This window comes from Eleutherodactylus coqui, chromosome 3 (genome assembly GCF_035609145.1).
Source record: "Eleutherodactylus coqui strain aEleCoq1 chromosome 3, aEleCoq1.hap1, whole genome shotgun sequence".
Classification (NCBI taxonomy): Eukaryota; Metazoa; Chordata; class Amphibia; order Anura; family Eleutherodactylidae; genus Eleutherodactylus; species Eleutherodactylus coqui.
In genome coordinates, this window is record NC_089839.1 from 43,003,955 (window position 1) to 43,026,207 (window position 22,253).

At 43.3% G+C, this 22,253-nt stretch overlaps 1 protein-coding gene across 2 annotated transcripts in view; it reads left to right on the top strand.

The window, feature by feature from the left end:
- FBXO11 (F-box protein 11) overlaps positions 1-22,253 on the top strand; it is a 91,487-nt gene that overhangs the window by 67,783 nt on the left and 1,451 nt on the right. Inside the window, exons 6-22 of one of the 2 annotated variants that reach the window (XM_066595526.1) lie at positions 68-151; positions 226-358; positions 1,624-1,730; positions 4,469-4,580; positions 4,681-4,787; positions 4,869-5,006; positions 12,505-12,722; positions 15,513-15,598; positions 15,679-15,773; positions 16,061-16,183; positions 17,837-17,922; positions 18,019-18,095; positions 18,173-18,316; positions 18,532-18,642; positions 19,512-19,619; positions 20,323-20,431; positions 22,139-22,237. In XM_066595526.1, coding sequence (XP_066451623.1) covers positions 68-151; positions 226-358; positions 1,624-1,730; positions 4,469-4,580; positions 4,681-4,787; positions 4,869-5,006; positions 12,505-12,722; positions 15,513-15,598; positions 15,679-15,773; positions 16,061-16,183; positions 17,837-17,922; positions 18,019-18,095; positions 18,173-18,316; positions 18,532-18,642; positions 19,512-19,619; positions 20,323-20,431; positions 22,139-22,237 — 1,937 coding nt within the window. The remainder of the gene's footprint in view (positions 1-67; positions 152-225; positions 359-1,623; positions 1,731-4,468; positions 4,581-4,680; positions 4,788-4,868; positions 5,007-12,504; positions 12,723-15,512; positions 15,599-15,678; positions 15,774-16,060; positions 16,184-17,836; positions 17,923-18,018; positions 18,096-18,172; positions 18,317-18,531; positions 18,643-19,511; positions 19,620-20,322; positions 20,432-22,138; positions 22,238-22,253) is intronic. The other variant, XR_010791162.1, reaches the window with a different exon arrangement.

Here is a 22,253-nt window from a genome sequence, read left to right on the forward strand (position 1 = left end):
TAGTTTGTTAATAACATGCAAAATGTTGGGCTTTTGTAGATGACTAAAGTGTGGGTTTCCCTTACAGTACAAAGGAGCACATGTTAAACCAGGTTTTGCCGAACATTTTTACAGCAATCCAACCAGATATAAAGGCAGGGAAAACATGTTGGTGAGTATCTGCCTGCGTATGTACACAAGTTGTTTTTGGATGTTGGCTAAGTCATTTTGTTTCTTTTTGCCTAGTACTATGATACAATTGAAGATGCGTTGGGTGGCGTACAGGAGGCCCACTTTGATGGACTCATTTTTGTCCATTCCGGCATCTACACAGATGAATGGATCTACATAGAGTCTCCAATTACCATGATCGGTGCAGGTAATGTCCGAGCAGTACATCAGGAGAACATCTGAGATATATGGCATGCACTGGAACCTTAATTGGTTATTTTGCGCATGCTAGAAAGCGTACTGTGCTTCATTGAAGTGTCGTATGGTTCTCTAGCAGGCCGCTTCTTTACATTGTTGGTGGAAGGCTCTAGTCATATTGCTGTCTTGCTTTCTGTTCAGTCATAGGAAGAGAAAAACTGGATCCATCTTATGATGGAACCGAATGCTGCTGTGATGCCCCCTGGCAATTTCCTGAGTGAAATAGTGCAGCATGCTGAACTATTTCATGTGGGATGTTCTGACAGATTGGCAGCAGGGGCTCCGAGGAGAGTCTAATGAATCTAAACAGTCACTTCATTTCGCTTTGCTGGGAGGCTTTCTTTTTAAATGGTCACTTACATTATTTGATGTAAAGCGAATGCCTTGAAGAATCAGCAGAACGCACAGCAAGTTTGCTGGAAGGTGTGAGTTTGAAAAAATAAGATTTGGCGCAAGACTGCATATAGTTTGTGTCCAAGTGGAATATATGAAGTGGTGGTCTGAGTGGAACCTATACTCGGGGCCTGGACAAACAAAGGTAGCCGCCCCCGCTATTCTGACTACCTGATGCACAATGTATAAATCATTAGTCCTACACCTTCTTTGATTAACCATTGCTGTCCACATGGGCCAGTCAGCACCGTGTAGGGTTTTTAGACTAGCAATGCATACTAATGCACAGTGTGTATCAGATCGTCAGAGAAGCAGTGCAGCCGGTTTTGTTTTTCGTAGACCGGAGAGTTGCTTTAAATTAGAGTGAGAAAACATTAAAAAAAAAATCTCCATCACTTTAAAATGGAAATAGTATCTTTTTAATTGTGTGTTTTAACTTACATTTTTTTGACTTTTTGCATTTTTACTGCAAGGACAGAATCCCTGAAATTCCCCTATCTTTCCCCTCCATATCCCCCACCCTCCAAAAAAAAAAAAAAAAGAATTATGATATTCTAAAATGAAAGATTCTGGTCTGTTTTTCCAGAAATATTTTTTTTCTACCGCATGTAGCTGTAGATATTAAGCAAAACTGAAACCTGTCATTCTGTTACATTATGAAGTCTGTGTGGACGATAAGACGTGAATTATACAGCATAGATTTTTTTGCCTCCAATATATGCTGTTATTTTAAATACTATCTAGCGGGAAGTGTATATTGCTTTAACAGTGAATTTCTACAAAAGTTTTGTACATAATTACTATATCAATGTTTTTGGACAGCTCCAGGAAAAGTTGCTGACAAAGTGATCATTGAAAACACTAGAGACTCCACGTTTGTTTTCATGGAAGGTTCAGAAGATGCTTATGTTGGGTATATGACAATCAGGGTGAGATTTTACTTTTATGATGTCTTACATTCGTTATTAGAGCCTTAAGCTCCATTCACATGGGACGAACATCAGGCAAACTATGCCCGACACTCGTTCCTATGTGTCCTCGCTCCCGTGCTCTTGCATGGGAGCTAGTATCGCTGGCTCACTCACAGAGCGGCCAGCAGGCGGGCAGGGAGGCTGCAGGAGATTTCTCTCCTCTCGCTCCCCCGCCCCTCTCCGTTTACATAACATAGAGGCTATTCCGCACTGAACAGCTGCTATTTACACTGAGGGATAAGCGGCATAAACTATGGGCAAGGAGCTGATTGCTCATCGTTCAGTGTAAATAGCCGCCGTTCAGTGCTGAACAGCTGCTATGTTATGTCAATGGAGAGGGGCGGGGGCGTGAGAGGAAAGAAATCTCCCGCCTCCCTTCTGTGAGCTAGCGATACTAGCTCCTGTTCAGGAGCACGGGAGCAAGTATAAGCGGAAACGAGTGTCTGGCATTGTTTGCCCGATATTCATCCTGTTTAATTGGGGCTTTTGGCCTCACGTACACAAATGTGTGACAGATTCGGTGTCCAAATCCACAGTGAGATCTTCCCTGTTTTAGCATTCTATTTAATGCTCTGAAAATTCCAGCTGTAGTTCATACAACACGGATTGTGGGATACGTGTGGTGGGGAAATCATTTGAAATGTCAATTTTTCACATGGATACCATGTCGGGCAGCAGCACCAGATCTGCGTGAAAATCCATGGCAGAACTTTGATGCTCAGCCTCAGAGTCCTGCCGCAAATGACACTGGCAGACCCACATTGGAAAAATCCTGACAGTGTAAGCCTATGTGAACATGTTACCCACACAAACTGGCCCCCTTGTTCACTGCACCCCCTCATGTGCATTCAGTCACTTGTCAGATGACATTTAGGAAGCTACTCGTCTGTACCGATCACCCTTCAGGTGGCTGCTTTTCAAAGAGAAAAAGGGAAGCGTGTCATGATGACCTCCTACTTCTATGGTTTCTTAGGACTGCAAAATGTGCTTTTCATTGTGTGCATCTACAGCTGCCCATACACACAAGGCCGCCCGTCGCTGTACCCGCTCATTAACTCCTTAACAACACAACTTAGTTTGTGAGAAAGAAAGCAAACTGCAATTCTGCCATTATCTTGTATGGTGATCACAGTGCAATATAAATGACATTTCCTTCTTGCTGTTGGCCAGTATGCTTACGGCGATACCAAATATATACAATTTATTCATTTTCACAATGAAAATCTTTCGTAAAAAAGGATCTGGTGTTGAATTCAATATCTATGATCTTTCTTTCACCCGGCATCTGTCGAGGGAAAGATTTTAAGTGGTGTCTATACACATCAGTCATTCGATCCCATTATTGGCAGGTTAGAACGTCTAAAAGGTATATCGGAGACCCGTATGGTATATTTAGTCCTCTGGTCAATCATAATACACTGCAGTATAGGTACATGATAGACCTTGAGGCCTCTGGCTGCTGTGGTGACCCATCTGCAAACTTATGAGTGCTTATGGGCTGGCAGAGGATGCCCCTCTCCTTCTGTCTTAGATGCTGCAGCCATTGACTGTGGCATTTAAAAAGTTAACCAGGTTTATAGCTGCAATCATGCCTATTAAAAAGGGCTGTTGACTTAAAGGGGTATTCCCATCAAAAACTGAGATGGGAAACTGTTGCTATGGTTACTGGCCACCCAGCCAGAGCCTATGGGAACACCCAAGCGCTTCAACCCAGGCTATTTCCATAGCTCTCATTGAAGTGAATGAGAGATACGGAAATGGTGTAGTAGAGCATGCTGCACTTTTTCCATAACTTACCTAGTTATGGAAACGGCATAGCATTCTGTGTGATGCTGTTTCTGTCGCTCCCATTCCTTTTAGTGAGAGCTGCAAAGACAGCGCCGGGCTGGTGAGGCGCTCTGTTGTTTCCAGTAGGTGATCGGAACAGAGCGCCAGGGCTCTGCCATGAATAGCCAAGATGAGAATACCCCCTTAATAATACGGCTTTCACGTGCCTATTATTGCCATAGCACAGCTCCTGTAGAGACGTCGTTACTGTAACATTACAGTGGCTTCTGGGAGCTGCAGAACAGAAAGGAGTTGGAGGATCTGTCCACTTTCCTGGCATGCCTGCTTTAGTAAATACCTGTAGTCCCCATAAAACAACAAGTCTTCAACAACGTTTCTAGTAACTCTCTTCTGCCGCATTCCCCAGTTTTTCCTCCTAGAAGCTTAATGAATAAACTGATAACTTTGTGTTACCATTCACCTGGTTAAAGCGGTGCGTTCCTACATAGTCAGCAGTGTGTATGGCCAAGTCCACCCAACAGGAACACACGGCTATCAATCTATTCATGCATTTCTAGTAAGAATGACAGAGGCACAATGTAGAGTTCTGGGGAAAGATGCTCCAGAATAATTGTAATGGGGGCTGTAAGTATTCAGTAAAACGCACCCAGGAGAGCAGCGCAGGAAGCTGCAGCACGGCCCCAATAAAGTGAATGCAATGTGTCATCACGTCACAAGATGGAAATAACACTCTAAAAACTTATTTATTTATTTTTTATGTCTTTTTTTTCTTTAACGAGGGAATGTGAGAAACCCTTCCCGTTACATACTACAGTATATCATATAGTTTTATCCATAGATTTAAGCAGTGTGGTGAAAATAAAAGTAATATCTGATTTACATTGAATGTTTTTGTTTTTCTCACACAGTTTAATCCTGATGATAAATCTGCCCAGCACCATAACGCCCACCATTGTTTAGAGATCACAGTGAATTGCAGTCCGGTCATCGATCACTGTATCATTCGCAGCACTTGCACAGGTATGAGGCTCGGTTCCTGTTATGTGGCAGATGCTCAAACCACATCCTCGTAATTTTTTACTAGTAATGATCTCGTTGCATTCATTCCTTTCTCTTGCAGTTGGCTCAGCAGTATGTGTGAGCGGTCAGGGGGCTTGTCCCACAATCAAACACTGTAACATCAGTGATTGCGAAAATGTAGGACTGTACATCACAGACCACGCAGAGGTAACCACTGTTCCTATCAGCTGCTCATTCTGCTTGTTTTATTAGTTCCTCCTGCTTTTAATGCCTGTTTTTTCCCCTTAGGGGATTTATGAAGACAATGAAATCTCCAATAACGCTCTAGCTGGTATATGGGTTAAAAATCACGGCAACCCAATTATTAGGCGAAACCATATTCACCACGGTCGGGATGTTGGTGTGTTCACGTTTGACCATGGCATGGTAACTTCCTTTTCTGTCCTTTTCTGTCTCTTTGTTTCTAAGTAGGTTAGTAATCATTTGTATATATGCCATTTATAATGTGTACATATAGCACACGTCTCGTTTGTTACACATAACAGATATTGCCTACTCTTCCATAGAAGCTTCACCGGTAACGCTGGGCTAAACTTGTTCTATAGCCAGGTTGTCTGTGGGCGCACCTTTTTCATGGTTTAAAATACTGGGGCAGATTTACTACTGCTGTCTGATAATAAGACATATTTGGACTCCATAGTCTTAAAATGTACCAGATTTATCAGATTGAGTCTCTTGGATGATGATCTGGCACATTATTAGGCACCTTTGTCTAAGTTTCTTCCAGATATTAGTTGGCTTACTTTCTGCCGTTTTTATGACCATTTTGATGCATGACATCACATTTAAAGACCGCTTTCTCAATACCACATGCTGACGCATTGGCGGTGGTGCATCTGCCCCAGTTCTCTTACACCCGGTTGTGTGCACTGTAAAATAAAACACCTTGGTGTCTGGCTAGCAGTGGTCCCCAACCTTTCTTACCTTTAGAGCCACATCCTGCACTGGGAGTCTGTTGCGAGCCACATGCACCGTAGAGACATCGTTGAAGCTATTTAAACTATATTAACTGGGAAAGAATTGGAAACTCTTCCAAATAATACAGTGATGAATCTGAAAGCTTCAAATTTGGATGTTCAGTGTGAAACCCGGCCCTGCGTGTTTTCTGTCAGTCTGGGTCTTAACCCTTTCCAATCCACTGTCTGACGTCATAAGACATTATGATTTAAGGCTGTACAGCTCCGATGTTGGAAGACGTCCGTCGGGGTTCTCTTACTGTAAATTGCCAGCATCTCTGTTGTTGGAGCCTATCCAACGTGTCACCTCATGCAGTACTGGCTTTAGCCAGCATATAGCGCTGTTTTATAACGGCAGAAAAAGAGTAAGCGCCCTAGGAAAACTAGGATACAAATTGGATTGGAAAGGGTTAATTGGTGACCGCCAAATGCATGCATTCACTGAGGTGTTCATCCGTTTAACAGGATCTAGATTAAAATTTCAATGTCCTTCTAGCTGTACATCCTGATTTTTACAAAGGTTAATTCAAAGCAGACATTGAATCTTAAATACAGCACCAGAACCAAGCTCATGGCATAGTACCAGAAACATGTCCAATAGCCATAATACTGCACCAGAACCAAGCTTGTGACGTAACGATAGCACCAGAGCCATATAGTACAATAGACAGATACTAGTTCTACACCGTGATGGTGATTACAGCACATTTACCTCCAGTGATCAAAGGTGACCTCTGATTGGCATGATCAGTTTTCTTTGGCCAACAGTAACTGTGCTCTCCATTGTCCCCCTCAAATAATACCCCTTAGGCCCCTATACATTAATTTCCCTTGTTGTCCCCACCAAGGTAATTTTGCCCCCTACAAAGTCAGTATGTCCCTTCTGTGCCCCCCCCCCCCCCCCCCCACACACACACTCCTCCAGCACCAACTAATCAGGACCCCTCCTCCCTATGCCCCCCTTACCTAATGGATTGATTGGGCCTCCTCAGTGGTTCCCTACTATGTAATTTTCTCATCAATTACCACTGCTCCCACATGAAGTCATTGGGCCTCCTCTGTGCCTCCCTTTCCACGGGTGCTGAACTTCTAAACTTCATTGATTTTACAACTTGTCATGACTAGCGCACACATGGGCAGCGCTGCATGCAGACCACGATTTCTCCACCTATTTCCTGCCCTGCGCTTCCTTCTCTGTGTGATCTGAAGCGCCAGACCGGGAGAGATCTTGAACTAGCCATAACAAGCTGCTCAGCAATTACCACTGTATCCACTTGTGCACCAACTATCTGCTAGACCTGGTGCAAGTATTCCAGGTCTAGCAAACAACCGTGTGCCACACAGCAGATGCTCGCAAACTTACGGGCTGGGCATCCCGGGGATAAAGCATAACTCGCCAATAGTCCAAAGAAAGTGAGATACTCATTAATGGTGTACACAGATCGGCCAATTGAATAGTTTTAGCTGCACTTTCTCCTGTGAACTCAGCTGGGATTACCATGGTACCCTGTAATGATCTAAGAGTCAGGAAATTCCTGGGAGATGCATGGATTGCAGTCATAAAGCAGGCACTAAAATGGGAACTTTCTATCAGAAGCCAGCTTAAGACTGTACACCTGTTAAGTGTATTAAAGGGCCACATTTTCCCCTGACTTCCTGTCACACTGTGAAGGCCTTCTATCTATATTGCAGTCACTTCCATGCAGTGCAGTCTCCTTTCTGATTTCAGTTTTTTTTTTTTACCCGTGACCATATCAGGAAAGATGAGAGGAAATTGGGTAGGCCCACTGCTTGCAAAGCCTTCCTCCCAAAGAGGAGGTTTAAAAGGGCAGAGACCTAGACCTAAACCGTAATAGGGCTATATAACCACTATCAAATTCTGGCTTAAGACTTTTCAAAATCTGGTTAATGAGAATTGTAGAAAAGGAATCTAACCTTGCTTTACTTGGGAAGGTGACACAAAGTTTAGCACGAATTAGATGTAGCGCTTTTCCTACTCTTAGGCCAGATTCACACGTCTGAGAAAGTTTTGTGTATTGCGTGACTCCTAAAACTTGTGCGAATATGAACTCTCCTCTTTTGAATGGTGATGTCGTGACAGAAAAGGATCGTGGCATGTTCTTCTTTTTCGCATTCTATGCGATGCACTGTTTCCCATTGAAGTCAATGGGAAACCCTTCCGATCTGCTTTTGCGTGTGGAACTAGCGCGAGACGTTCAGAAATTTACCGAGGAGATGCGAGGCGCTTCTGCCTGAAAATCTCCTTACATCCGTAGGTAAAATGCAGGTTGATGAGCGCGATATTGGGACACGTTTCTCGGACTGATATCGCACTTGCCCGTGTGTAGTAAGCCTTAGACAACTGTATATTAGTTACGGTTACAGAGGCTCTTGGTGAGGCCTGTTTTACTGTTCGTAAGGCCTGCAGTGTTTTTACTGAACTTTTTGCCCCTGCATGGTATGTTCATTTGCGTGTGGAAAGCAAAAAAACCCCCAAAATGCACGGATTTTAAAATGGCTATCTAGTTCTAGTTTTTATATCTTTTAGTTAGTTATTGCTATGGTTACTGAAGTACAATTTTATAAGCATTTCAAAAAGTTCTTAAACTTTTCACGAATACTTCAGTTTAGGTAAAGACTCTATAGTGTTGACCCTTATTTGTCAAGACTTCTGCAATTCTCCCTGGCATGCTGGATATCAGCTTCTGGGCCAAATCCTGACTGATGACAGCCCATTCTTGTCTAATCAGTGCTTGGAGTTAATCACAATTTGTGTTTTTTTTTTTTTTTTTTCTGCCTGATTTTTGAGGATTGACCACTGGTTCTCAATGGGATTGAGATCTGGGCAGTTTCCTGGCCATAGACCCAAAATATCAATGTTTTGTTCACTGAGCTACTTGTCACTTTTGCCTTGTGACATGGTGCCCATCATGCCTGAAAAAACATTGTTCATCGCCAAAAAATGCTCTTGAATTGTTAGAACTTAGTCTTGGAGGACGTATGGATGCCATTCTATATTCATGGCAGCGTTCCTAAAACTGTGAATGAGACCGCTCTCTTGGATGAAAAGTAACCCCACACTTGAAAGGTCTCAAGGAATGGAGACCGCGGGAAAAACGCGATCACTCGCTAGCACTTTTTTGTTTTGAATCCCGGTACTCCCGTGGCAGAAATTCACGGGCGTATTCTACATCGCTGGTGGGCATGAGCCCGTACTCTTCATAACCATCTAGAATTAATGCAAATTGTCACTATATAAAAACAGAAGCAGCAAACTTTGTGTAAATCATCATTTGTCTCAAACCGTTTGACTAGGACTATTCTGCTAGAGGCAGTCTACTGGATTGGGTGACTAGAATGTGCCTACTTCTCTGTCCTGCCTTGTGGAGAAAAGGTCTATCATTGGACATTCCCTGAGTCTGACAATCATCTGACATATTATCTCCAGACTCTGAGACATTCATCCTGAGCCACTATCTGTTTATATCACCTTCTGAAACTTAACTTAAATGCAGTCCTTTGAGATTGCAAGAGATTGTCTCTCTGGCTAAAGGCCGGCTTCACTGGACCGGATTTTTACTACAGAATCTATGGCGCCCGCATGGAGGATCCGCAGCAATTGCCGTACTTTGAAAGCTATGTAAACTCGTTTTTTCCTTCATACTCTCGGAAACTAATTGCGATTTCCACGAGCGGAGAAAAAGTCGTAGCATGCTCTTTTTTTTTTTTGTTGCTGCGGATGCATTCCATCGATGGCATTGGAAGCTGTCCAACCAGCAGTCCATCTGCAATTGACGTGGCAGATGGGCCACGGGTACCCGGGTCATCGCCTAGCGAGGGCATGGGGAAAACAAACACCTGTAGTGCGTAGACCACCAGCGAGCGTCCACGGTCATCCGCAGTACAGCAAAAGCAGATATGTGGGGCCGTAGTCAGAGCCGTAATCTGCTGTGGGATCCCACATGCAGAATACAGCTCTGCCGTGTGCAGCCAGCCTAAAGCTCTATGGGGTTTTTAGACAACTTTGAGCTCTTTTAGGTCATCAACAGTAAAAGTTCTGGAAAACCCCTTTAAGTAACTGCTCCATATCCCCTCCGTAAGGGAAAAAAAGGGTTTATCGAACCCTTTCTAGTTGGTACAGGGCGAAGAAAAGACTGTCGGAATCTACCTCCCCAGTTTGGTCTTGAAAATATTTATCCTCTAAACAGATAAGCATCTTTATATTTAGACTTTTTGATTTCAAAGTACTAGAAATCTCACGTCTAATCGTCATTTTAACACTCCAAGATAGTTTTGTCTGTGCGTTACTAGCACAGACGCTAAGAGTAGGAGGCTGTTACTTTCACTTTGCAAAGCTACACTCCTGATTTTTAGTGTTAGCAGTAATGACCTTCCCTTTCCTGTCTCCCAGCAACAGAAGCCTATTAGATTAGGCATTGGGGTAATGGATTCCGATCTGTCTGCTTCAGCTGGGCTCTCCATGCTTGATCCAGATGCTTTATGTAGGTGAAGATACATCCACTAGAGCACCATGGTCCAGTCTTGAATATATACAGGTGGACTCTTGGCTGCCGCTGGGCACCTTTTGGTAATCTGCATTACTTTTCGGATGTCAAGGGAACACTTGGTGACCCATTTCCGGCTGGGAGATAGACCAGCTTAACTTGTTAACTTTGAAGTGATAAGATGACATCAGCAACATTCATTCACCTTCCAGCCTCTTTACATCCTGTGAGGATAGGAAGATGACAGCCACAGTGAAACCGCATGGATCCATGTGGAACTACAGTTGGTGACTACTTGCCATATTATTGGAGACTTGACTATTTGAGCCCGGCTCTCATAAACATCCCCACCCCCATTGCTAAGTCTACTGTAGTAGACTCCCATCTCTTTTCATCATGCATAACAGAAGTCAGGTGTTTCTTAAAGCAACCCTCTTCTCCTGGACAAAGAAAGATGACCACACCACTTCGAACTGTCTGTTATGCAATGTGTATTTGTATTCCTTATTATTCCTAAGGCCCATTTAGATGCAAAGATGATCGCTCAAAAGATGGCTTTTGAGCGATTATTTTGCATAAACTACTACTTGGTACTAATGCCTATTAGTACCAATTAGTAGCTTGTTAGCCACTGGGAGCTGTAATCAGGGAACAGACCACCTGCTGTTCTCTGAATAAATTCCCTTTGTTCTGCCACAGGGCTGACAGCTGAGACAATGTTATTAGCGCCCCCTGGCAGAACACAGCGTGCGGTCCTTCTTATCAGCTCTTCTGCCAAAAGATGGATTTCATGCCGAACCGAAAATCATCATTCGGCAGAAAGTGAAAGATGGGCACATTTACACCCAATGATTATCGCTCAATAGATGCCTTTTGAGCAATAATCGTTGTCTAAATGGGCCTTAAAGGGGTTGTCCGGCCATGAACATCATATCTCATTACTTCTGTTTGCACATTTCCATGCACTTTGTAATGTACATTGTGCATTGAAAATGTTGCAAACAGAAGTTATTCACTTACCTTTAGGGGTGCCCCCCCCTGTGTTGACCCTCGGTCGTCCGTGGTTACGACAAGAAATCGTCTGTATTTCTTGTCGGGCCGGCAGCAGCTCTCGTCGGCGCTGGAACGCTCCTCTTCCCTTCCGCGCATGCGCAGTCCTTCTTTCTTCCGCCGGGACCGCGCTCTTTACCTAATCATCGCAGGGGACGTGCGCCGCCGGTCGGCGCATGCGCAGTACACTCACTGCCTGGTTTCATATACCAGAGCGGAGTGAGTGACTGCCTGCCGCTGCTGCTTGGACAAGAGCCAAGAAGACACCATCGGGACTTGTAAAGTATGTGAAAGGGGAGAAGGGGAGAAATGTTGGAGGGATGGATGGGTGTGTGCACGGGGGGGGGGGGGGAGGGCACTATGAGGGCGTGTGTGTGGGGAAATGTTTTACGTTACTTTAGCAGGGGGCGGGGCCTGGGCGGGGAGAGACTGTAGAGCAGTTCAATAGAGGTGGGCGGGGCTAGGACGTGAGCTGAGGGAATTCCTGCCTTTCATGTCTCTTACTACCATCGGGAGCGCGCACACAGAGGAGGGAGAGCGCAGGGCATGTGAGAAGGCAGCACAGAGGCGCCATCTTTGAAAGCTGCAGAGAAGATCAGAGTCTAAGGTAATAAACTGACATTGCAGCTGATCTGCCTGCCGGTTTGAGCCCCTGTATGCTGTCTGTTACTATCCTTACTGAAAGGGAAGCAGCAGCATTATAAAAATTTTTACCCTGTGTGGCCGGACAACTCCTTTAAGATACTACACCTGCTTTGACTGACCAATGCTGTCCATGTAAACCGTGCAAGCCAATCACATCAGCATGCAGTGTCTTACATACTAATGCACAGTGTGAATCAGGTAGTCAGAGGAGCATTGCAGCCATCTTTGTTTGTCCAGGATCGGAGGGGCACTTTTAAGTGACCAATCTGTGCAGATAAAAAAAAATCTCCCCAGTAATAGGGCCATGGCATAAAGGGGGACACAGATTAGGTCCCTTCCAACTCTACCATTCTATTATTCTAAGACAGAAACTATTACCAATAGCTTCAGTCTAGACTACTGCAGGGTACCTACAGGTCATCTCTCAAAGACAGGAAGACATCGAAGCACTAAGGGTCTAGCTTTTTATACCTACAGGATCCTTGAGGGCAGATCACCTCTCTTGGTGGTGTTATGGGTGAACGAAGAACTGTTAACAGATTTCTTTTTTATGTCAGTGATGCATAAGATAACCCCTTTAGCGTCGCACCAAGATGCTTTTACTCTTGGTGGTTTCTCTTACTACACCGACATGTGCACATACTTTGTATAAATCTATCTTGAAGTGGAAGTCAACTGAATCCGCTTTAATTTATGCTTTGATTACAGGGCTACTTTGAAAGCTGCAACATACATAGAAATCGAATAGCTGGCTTTGAGGTAAAAGCTTATGCCAACCCCACAGTGGTCAGATGTGAAATTCACCACGGCCAGACTGGAGGAATTTACGTTCACGAAAAAGGGAGAGGGCAGTTCTTGGAGAATAAAATCTATGCAAACAATTTTGCTGGTGTTTGGATTACCTCAAATAGTGACCCAACCATACGGTAAGTATATCCACATACACGGTCTTATATGTGCCTTACCTGTGCAGGAAATGTTTATTTTCTGTGCAAAGCGTTCTTGTGACCAGCGCTACAAAGTTAGCACTTCCAATAAACATTAAATTTTGTTGCATTTGTGCCACGAACTGCACAAATGCAACAAACAGCACTTCAAGCAAATGTGAAGGTGCAAGTAAGCCATGGCTGCAACAAAATACATTAACAGCAACACACACCTCAGCACTCATACACATTCAATATGAATACAATTGCACACTTCTGCTAACTGCATAAATATACAAGGTTCTCAGCTCCTGTTTTGATCAAAACATGTGGGCCCATCTGCCACGTCCAGCCGAGACTTATTGGACGGGTTCCTAACTCTAAAAGGCACCTCTCTTTGGGCCAAAGGCCTCCAAATGAACTCTTAACAGTAAGGCAGAGGCGGCAGCATCAAAGGAGTAGAATAAAGTTTAAAATCCTTTGTTGCTTCCATATCGTAAAAGGCAACGTTTCGACTACATGTCTTTTTCAAGCCGGCTTGAAAGACATGTAGATCCGACCTGGCCGTCTGCAGGCGGCCATAGGCAGATTTATACTGCATGGGGGATTGTCATGAGATCCTGGACTTGTTCTTCTTCCATAAAGTATCATTCCTGCCTAAAGCCCATGCCCTGATTACACGGGGAGACGTGCTGCCAATAACTAGGACTCACTGCCACACGAATAAGCCGATCAGTCAACGAACGAGATGTTAAGATAAACGGCCTTAAATGGGTTGTACCACAATTACAAGTTATCTCCTATCCACAGGACTGGGAATAACTTTCTGATCGGTGAGGGTCTCACCATTGAGACCCCCGGTCATTTTGGAGAACAGGACTCGCACATGTCCCTCTGCCTGTCATTTCCTTCCCCACAGTGATGTCCCTGTGAATGGCGGGTTGGCCGAGGATGTGCAGTCAGCGCTCTATTCATTTCAATGGGTCTGACTGACATACCTGAGCAGGTGCCACTTGGCTACCTGTACAGTCCCATTGAAAGTGAATGGTGCACTCGCACGCTTACGTGACCAGCGCTCTGTTCAGTCTCCTCGCTGCAGGCAGGGGTTGCAGTAAGCCCGCAGTGGGGGCGACAAGCGACCTGGGACCCTCATTCTTGAGTTAACTTGGGGATCTCAGCTGAGATTTTTCACTTATCAGCAGGCTATTTCCTATCCTGGGGATAGGCGATAACTTGTAAATATGTTACAACCGCCTTTTAGAGCGCGTCCGCATGTTAAATAAAACTGCGGAAATGTTTACCATTAAAATAAATGGGATTAAAGCAAGCCCTGTTCGCACAGAGGAAGAAAACCACTGTGGATTTTGTGCTGTAACCGTAGTGCAACCTTAACCTGCAGTTTTGCTGCAGAAATTCTGCAACAAACCCGCAGCATTTCCGCAACGTGTGAGCGCACACTTGGGGTTTGTTTACACACAAATGCTGCTGAATGTCAGCAGCGCAAATTTCGAAGCATTTTTGCATCCAAAGCAGAGACCAAATCCACGCCATTAGTGCAGATTTTGACTTTAAATTAGCTGCGACGTCTTCAGCTGTCAGCGCATGCCTTCACCCGGTACCTGTCGGTCTCTAGTGAGCACAGCGCCACTGGTCAGGTGATATGGAAGTGCCATCAACTGACCAGCGGCTCTTTGCTCAGTACAGGCCGCAGGGTACCGGGTGAAGGAAGAGCGGACGAGCAAAGACTTTAATCCTTTCAAACAATGTAGTCAATTCTGCCAGTGGTATGCTAAACATCGCAATTGAGACTGAGATGTCCGGGACCCTCTCCTCCCTTCAAAAAAAACTTTTCATGTACAAAAGTTCAGTTTATTAAAGTATCAGGCCACGTAAACTGTGTTTACCGTGATTACCGCAAGTTTTGAACGCTGCATTAATCCCGGTATAATGCTCTCATTGATTTCAATGGGGCCTTGCAGAAATGTGTTCGATCACAGTGCTGGACGGCGCTTTCCAGCGCAGCGATTTTCGGGCGCTGTCTGCTTTATTTTTCAGCATTTAGCGCACCTCATCACCCATCACAATGATGGGGTTCGCTAAAACACGCTGTCGGACAGTTCCTGCATTAAAAACTGGAAGTAAAATCGTGGCAAAGGTCAGAGAAAAAGATTGCATAAAAAGCAGTCAAATTGTATGTGCCCCAAAGTGTTGTTAATATAAACCGCAGGTCACCTTGCGCAAAAAAAAGAGCTTTCACACACCTGTATCGACAAAACTTAAGGGGTTGGGAGATGGCAACATTTTTTTTTTTTTTTCTACCCATTTAAAACAAACAAAAAAACTATAAATTTGGTCGTAGTCTTACTGACCCACAAGATGAAGATAATGTCATTTAAAAAAAAAAAAATAACATTGCACAATGAATGCTGTAGAAAAACAACCCCCTGACCCACAAAAAAGGGCACAATTGTGTTTTTGTTTTTTTAACATTTTGTAAAAACCCTTTTTGTGTATTCCCTTATTTGCATTAAAAAAAATTTTTGAAACCAAATCCCACATATTTGGTATCATCATGTCTGTAATAATAACCTGTACAATAAATTGAACACACCATTTATCCTGCATGACAGAAACCCTAAAAAAAGGCAAAAAGTGCAGCAAAAGTGACCAAAAAAGCCATATGTACCCCCAAAATGGTACAAATAAAAACTAATGTTGCGTCCTCATGGCCAAAAGGGGTAAAGACTTTATACTATCCGCACTACACAGTTTTTATTCCTGTTTTTACAGGGGAAATGCAATTTTTAATGGAAACCAAGGTGGTGTGTATATCTTTGGTGATGGAAGAGGCCTTATAGAAGAAAATGACATATACGGTAAGTTTTTGTTCTCTGCTGGTCTGTTTGTCTTGCACTTTACATAGGAATCTTGTCATTTAACTGCCCTTTTCCTCCAGGCAACGCATTAGCGGGGATTCAGATCCGCACAAACAGCTGCCCTATTGTCAGACACAACAAAATCCATGATGGTCAGCATGGCGGCATTTATGTGGTGAGTACTTTATAAACCTCATCCTAATAGGTATTTGTAATCTACGTCCGTGCAGACATTTAAAGGAACAGCGAAGAAATGGTCATAGAATAGATAATACTGTATCGGCTAGACATGAGCCCGCTGCTCGCGGTGTTGAGAGACCATCTATGCTACACTACTGCTCGCTGAGTCCTCTAGACCAGTGGTTACAATCCTGTGTTCAGCACATCAGACAAAAATAAACCACAAAATTAAGTATTTGCAACATGGAATCCAGTTTATATGGTTTTGCTTTTTGCTCACAGCATGAAAAAGGACAGGGTGTAATCGAAGAGAACGAAGTTTACAGTAACACGTTGGCTGGTGTTTGGGTGACAACAGGAAGTACTCCAGTGCTACGGAGGAACAGGATACACAGCGGAAAACAGGTATGTCCAAAACCACCTCTAGTGTTGTCATCCAAGTACCAGGATGGCTCTTCTGTACATCATTGGAATGTGTTGAATCCTCTACATTACAGAAAGCTATTTCATGTTCTAACAGAAAATGTATAAGGCCCAATGTCCACGGGCGGGAGAGCTGCAGATCTAGAAGCCCATAGGGATGCATTAACATCCGCAGGACAAATTTTATTTATTTTTTTTCCCCCCCTCCCAGTGTGCAGAAATCGCAGCATGCTCCATTTTTCTGTGGATTCCGCAGGGACGGCGGAAGCAGTCATATCCGCGGCACAGCCACAGCTGTCATTGTGGCTGCGGGGCAGCAGGAGAATAAAAAAAAAAAAAAAAAAGTGAACATGGCGCATGCACAGCAAGAGTGACTTTTTTCATTAGGCTATGTGCATGCATTCTCATTCATCTCTCTGGGAGTGCGCTTACACCCTTCTGAAAAGTGCTCTTTCGCCAGGGAGTACCACAGGAACGGGCGACTGGGTGAGTGTGAATAGAATCTTTCCCCGGACTCCAGGTCACCTAAACGACAACCTCCATAACTAAAGGCTGGTTTACACGACAGTTTGAGTGACAGCTTTGAGCGATCAATTTGCATAAACTATTAAGTAGCTACTCAGCTACTTAAGAGCAATTAGGTGTGCAAATGAAGCCTTAGCTGAAAGCAGTTAATAGCCCGAGGGCTCTTATCTGCACTCAGATAGGGGGGAGAAACAATGCTATTAAGAGCACTACGCTTGGAGAACTGCTGATAAGGCTGAAGGATGATTTTTAGGTTGGACTGAATTTAACGATCAGCTAGCAGTGCACGAAAAGTGCGTGATGGGCACACATTTAGACGCAGCGATTATCGCTAAAACGATTGCCTTTTAGCGTTTAAAAAAAAAACAACAAAAAACGATCATTGGCTGGTGTAAATGGGTCTTTAGTATATGGCACTTATAGTTGGTGACAGGTTCCCACTTAGATTTTTTCCCCCACTGCATGTGGATTCTCTTCGCTCATCCTCCAGTCCAGGCCAGATCCGAATGTGAATACAAAGAATGCTGCTTGGGACTGATCAATCATTTAGCTGTTGACCATGGACCTTTCCCTGTTTAGACTCGTTTTCATACAGGTAGAGCAGCTTTGGATTTTTTCAACGCAGCTTTGAAAATGAAGGAAAAACGAGCTTTATCTTTGGTTTGCAGTTATTTCTATACATGGAGCCTAGGCGATGATCACTTTCACAATGTACGATTAACGTGTAGGCTACAAAATCTTGCGACGTACTTGCTAAACGTGTCCATCAAGGTCACGTTGGATAGGAGGCCAAAAGGGGTCTGGTGTGCTTTTGGATTGTTTGGCTGGTGTGCGACAGTATACCACAAAATAGCATGGAGTAGCGTAGTCATGCACTATTCCGTACAATAGCAATTTATTTTAAAAAGGGGGTTTTCATTACAATGAGACCCTACGCTTGACAGATTCCACTTTATGGCATCTGTCACAGACATGCGTTTATCATATGTCACAGTGTATATGTTAAACCGAGGCCATAAACCGTACAAGAGAGCCTGAAGTGTGTCTAACGGAGATCATTGTGTTATGGAGAATCAAACCTACAAATACATATACCCTCTTGTTTGGTAGGTTGGCGTATATTTCTACGACAATGGGCATGGAGTGCTAGAAGATAATGACATCTATAACCACATGTATTCTGGCGTTCAGATACGGTAAGATTAAGTTGTTTTTTTTTTCAAGAAATTCTTAACTATTTTCTCAGTAGTAAATTTATGGCACAAGATGTTAAATAACTCCTTATTATCTAGAACTGGAAGCAACCCTAAAATTAGGCGCAACAAGATCTGGGGAGGTCAGAACGGTGGAATACTGGTCTACAATTCTGGTGAGCTATAGAGAGATAAGTATGCAGCCCGCAGGCTTTTCTATACTCGTTTATTAACTATTATGCCTTTTGCACAGGGCTTGGCTTCATTGAGGACAATGAGATTTTTGACAATGCAATGGCTGGAGTTTGGATCAAGACAGACAGCAACCCTACGTTACGACGAAACAAAATCCACGATGGACGGGATGGCGGCATCTGTATATTTAATGGTGGCAGAGGTAAAGTGTGTTTTTACGTAGTGCACATAAAGCCAAACATGCCAGGTCCAACGAAATATTCATGTGTTGTACAATATTCTAAAGTGCCATCTAGTGGTGGATTTAATTTATGCTCACAAAATGTGTTTCAGTGTGTCACAGTGCTGCAAATAAAGTCCCTTGTGTCTAACATATTGCAGATTGTGATAACGATGTAAACTTGTTTTGTGTTTCAGGGTTACTTGAAGAAAATGACATCTTCAGGAACGCTCAAGCCGGCGTGCTAATTAGTACCAACAGTCATCCTGTCTTACGGAAAAACAGGATATTTGATGGATTTGCTGCAGGTTGGTTACAAGGAATAAACATTGACCTAAATTATAGCTGAAGTGCAAAAATAGAGCAGGGTTAGATCACCGATCTTGCTGTCAGATATAGCAGAACTCAGACCACATTCAAGATAGTCGGGTTCATCCAGCCTCGCTGCTACTGGAAAACTGGATCCGGCATAACTATAGCGACTCATTTAGAAGTGGAAGACTTAGGCCTCATGTCCACGATCCGATTATTACTGCGGAATCCGGAGTGGGCGTCTGCCTCTGGATTACGCAGCAATAACTCTCCATAGCATGCTATGGAAAAACGATTCTTCATGCTTACAAGTGAAAACCAGTTGGGGTTTTCGCTCGCAGCATGCTCCATTTTACTGCAGTTCTCGCACAGACGGCTTCCATTGAAGTCAATGGAAGCCGTCTAATCTGCAGTTGACATTGCAAATGGGCCGTGGATTCTGCAGAAAGAGCAGGAGATTTAAAAAAAAAATTAAAAATTAAATTATATATATATATATATATATATATATATATATATATATATATATATATATATATATATATATAATCTGCACTAGCAGGCAGCTTGGCAGACACAGGCTTGTGCCCGCTATACCTTAGACAAGAACTGCCATAAATAGTGGCCCATATTATATCAACTAGCAGGGATTTCTGATTTCAAGGTGGTTCACTAAAAGGGATCTTGATGTGAGGTAATGGGACTATAGTTCCCAATTACACTACAATTGACCATCCGCCAAACTCGAGCCTGTGCTTGTATATACTTACCCCTACTGTTGACTGCCGGTATAGACAATTAATAGTCTAATAATGTACCGAGGATTCAGAAGTACAGATTTTCTTACGGTCTTATTTGTTTGAAGGTATTGAAATTACAAACCATGCGACTGCGACCCTAGAAGGCAATCAGATATTCAACAACCGATTTGGAGGGCTATTTCTGGCATCTGGTGTTAATGTTACTATGAAAGGTATGTGCAGCTCACGGGATGTTACCCTGAATTAATGGTACTAAATGGGAGGAGCCTTCTTTACAGGATGCCACAATTTCTCACCACAAATCAAATACTTAAAAAACGTAGTAGGCGTTTGAGTTGTGTACTCCTTCAGGGAGATTGTTCCATATGGAATAGGAAAATGTCCCATATGATGGGTAGTCTCTACATTTCCACCTGTCTGTCACCCATTTAAGGCCGCTGTGCTATGGGATAGTCTATAGCTCATCAATTTCCTAGCTTTTTTGGATTGCAGTCGTTCCCAGTTAGCTGGAATGCACTTTTTTTTCATATGAAGTAAGATTTTTTTTTTTCTGACCTAATCACATAGTATTCTGAGCAGAAAGATAGGAGGAGGTAGAAGACTTCATATATTACTACATTGTGGTGACTGGGTGCTGAGTGTCCTAGAAATAACTTATCCAGCTTTGCACTGAATACAAGTAGTAACATGGCCGCATCAAATTTGGAATACCAATATCTTATACTGAAAACCATAAAGAATCCCGTCAGAGAAAAGCGAGGAAGAATTCCCGACCGTCTTGATTTTGGCATAAAATGTTGGTCGTTCAGATTCCGGTTAATATGGACTGCTGCGAGCAGCGCCATTATTTTTCTAGTCTGCAGTAGGCGAACATTGCCATTAAGTGTTCCGGTCCTATTTTTGTATTTCTTGCAGATAATAAAATAATGAACAATCAAGATGCCATAGAAAAAGCAGTCAATAGAGGCCAGTGTCTATATAAGATATCAAGTTACACCAGCTACCCCATGCATGACTTTTACAGGTAACCTTTAATTGTTTCGATCTTATAGGATCACAGCTAACCGATTTACATTGCAGATTCCCATTTCTGTGCCACATTGTGTACTTCCTGCTCCAGCGCTGTATTCCTGTAGTGTGAATGCTTAGCACCGTATCCGTTGCTTTCAATAGAAAAATGTTTACGTTTGTCGTTAGGGACTGAAACTGGCAGGATTAAGATATAGCTTAAACCGCTGTAGGTGAAGACACAGGAGTTGGCTGTAGTACGGGTTAGGAATAAGACCCCTCTAGCAGGTACAAGTGCAGGGGCCTCTCACTATAGGGAGTGGTCATGGATCCCTATTCTCTCCACTACTTTTTTTTTTTCTCTGACAGATGTGACTGTTGCCCCAAACAGGGCAGCTTTATATTGGACCTATCTCTAATTTCACCTGAGCAATCCAGATGTATTTAGGGATGATTGGTCTATTTGTCAAGGGAAACATTGTGGAGATGATAGGGATCTATGGAATAGTATCTGTAGCAACGTTTCCAAACCTTTTTAGACTCTGCACCCCTGGGTGGACAATAAAAGTACACAAACTGCTAAAAAAAAAACAACAACTTCATGCCATAGGGGACCACTGCCCTATATTGAGAGGCCCCTGCACTTGTACCTGATATAGGGGTATTATTTAAATCCCCCTATCAAAGACTTTGTTAGTGTTTTTTCGTTGTTTAACATCTATTCTAATCTCGACAGTTTTCAGTGATTGCCTTTTATGCGGTAATCAAACTAAGTGCATGAATGTATATTCATTAGAGCGACTAGTAAGGTATTAAACATTAGCAGATTTGGGTTGTATTGCAAGAACAGCAGTTATGAAAGGATATTTCCACAGGACAGAAGTTTTTTTTTAAAGCAAGTTCCAGGCGGCCATGTACTTTCCTGATTGGGCCAGAGTGCTGTCTGACTATAATGAATAGAAAAGCTGTTAGCAAAGCTGAAAGTTAACGGTCTCTCCTGGTCTGTCTGAAGGTGATACACCTTGGAGTTGTACGGGGTTAGGAAAACAATCATGCATTTAGACAATGCTAATTAAAAGGGGTTGTCCAGTTGTAAACTATTTAAGGCCTATTGTTAGTGTAGATCAGCCTAGGTCTGCCACCAGGACCCCCACTGATCATCTTGCTGGTGTGCACATGTGCCAAACTGATTTATACAGGAAGCAGACACTGCAGTGGTCAGGCTTGGCATTACAAGTAAAGTTCCCGTTGAAGTGGTTGGTATTTTCGTGTGTAATGCCAAGTCTGGCCACTGCAGTAAGAACAGAGACATCGGCTTCCTGCAGAAATCATCTCAGTGCATTAACACATCCGTCCCAGAGCCTAGCTGTGGGGGGCTCAGGTGGCAGACCTGGCAACTTATTGTTGGATTTATTAGAATGGACCCTAATCTAGCAGGGAGTAAGACTACACTGTAAAGGACACAGCTCCTCTGATTTCATAAGCTTGCTGTTACTTTGGCTCTATGTAATGTTTGTCTCATGTAGAGAGGAGTAGGTTCTCAATAACAGAGCATATCCCACAAAGGAAAAAAAGACCCCCTTTCAGTACAACCATTTGGAGGCCTAGTTGGGCTTATTATAGCTTTTGGCTCCAACTGATGAGAAAACATGAGGTTGTAATACTGATGGTTCTTTTCTACTAATATTGAAAGATCACATCTTGCAACTTTCTTGCTCCTTAGATGTCACACCTGTAACACCACAGACCGCAACGCCATCTGTGTGAACTGCATTAAGAAATGTCACCAAGGCCATGATGTAGAGTTTATTAGACACGATAGGTAAGTCCGCGTTGCC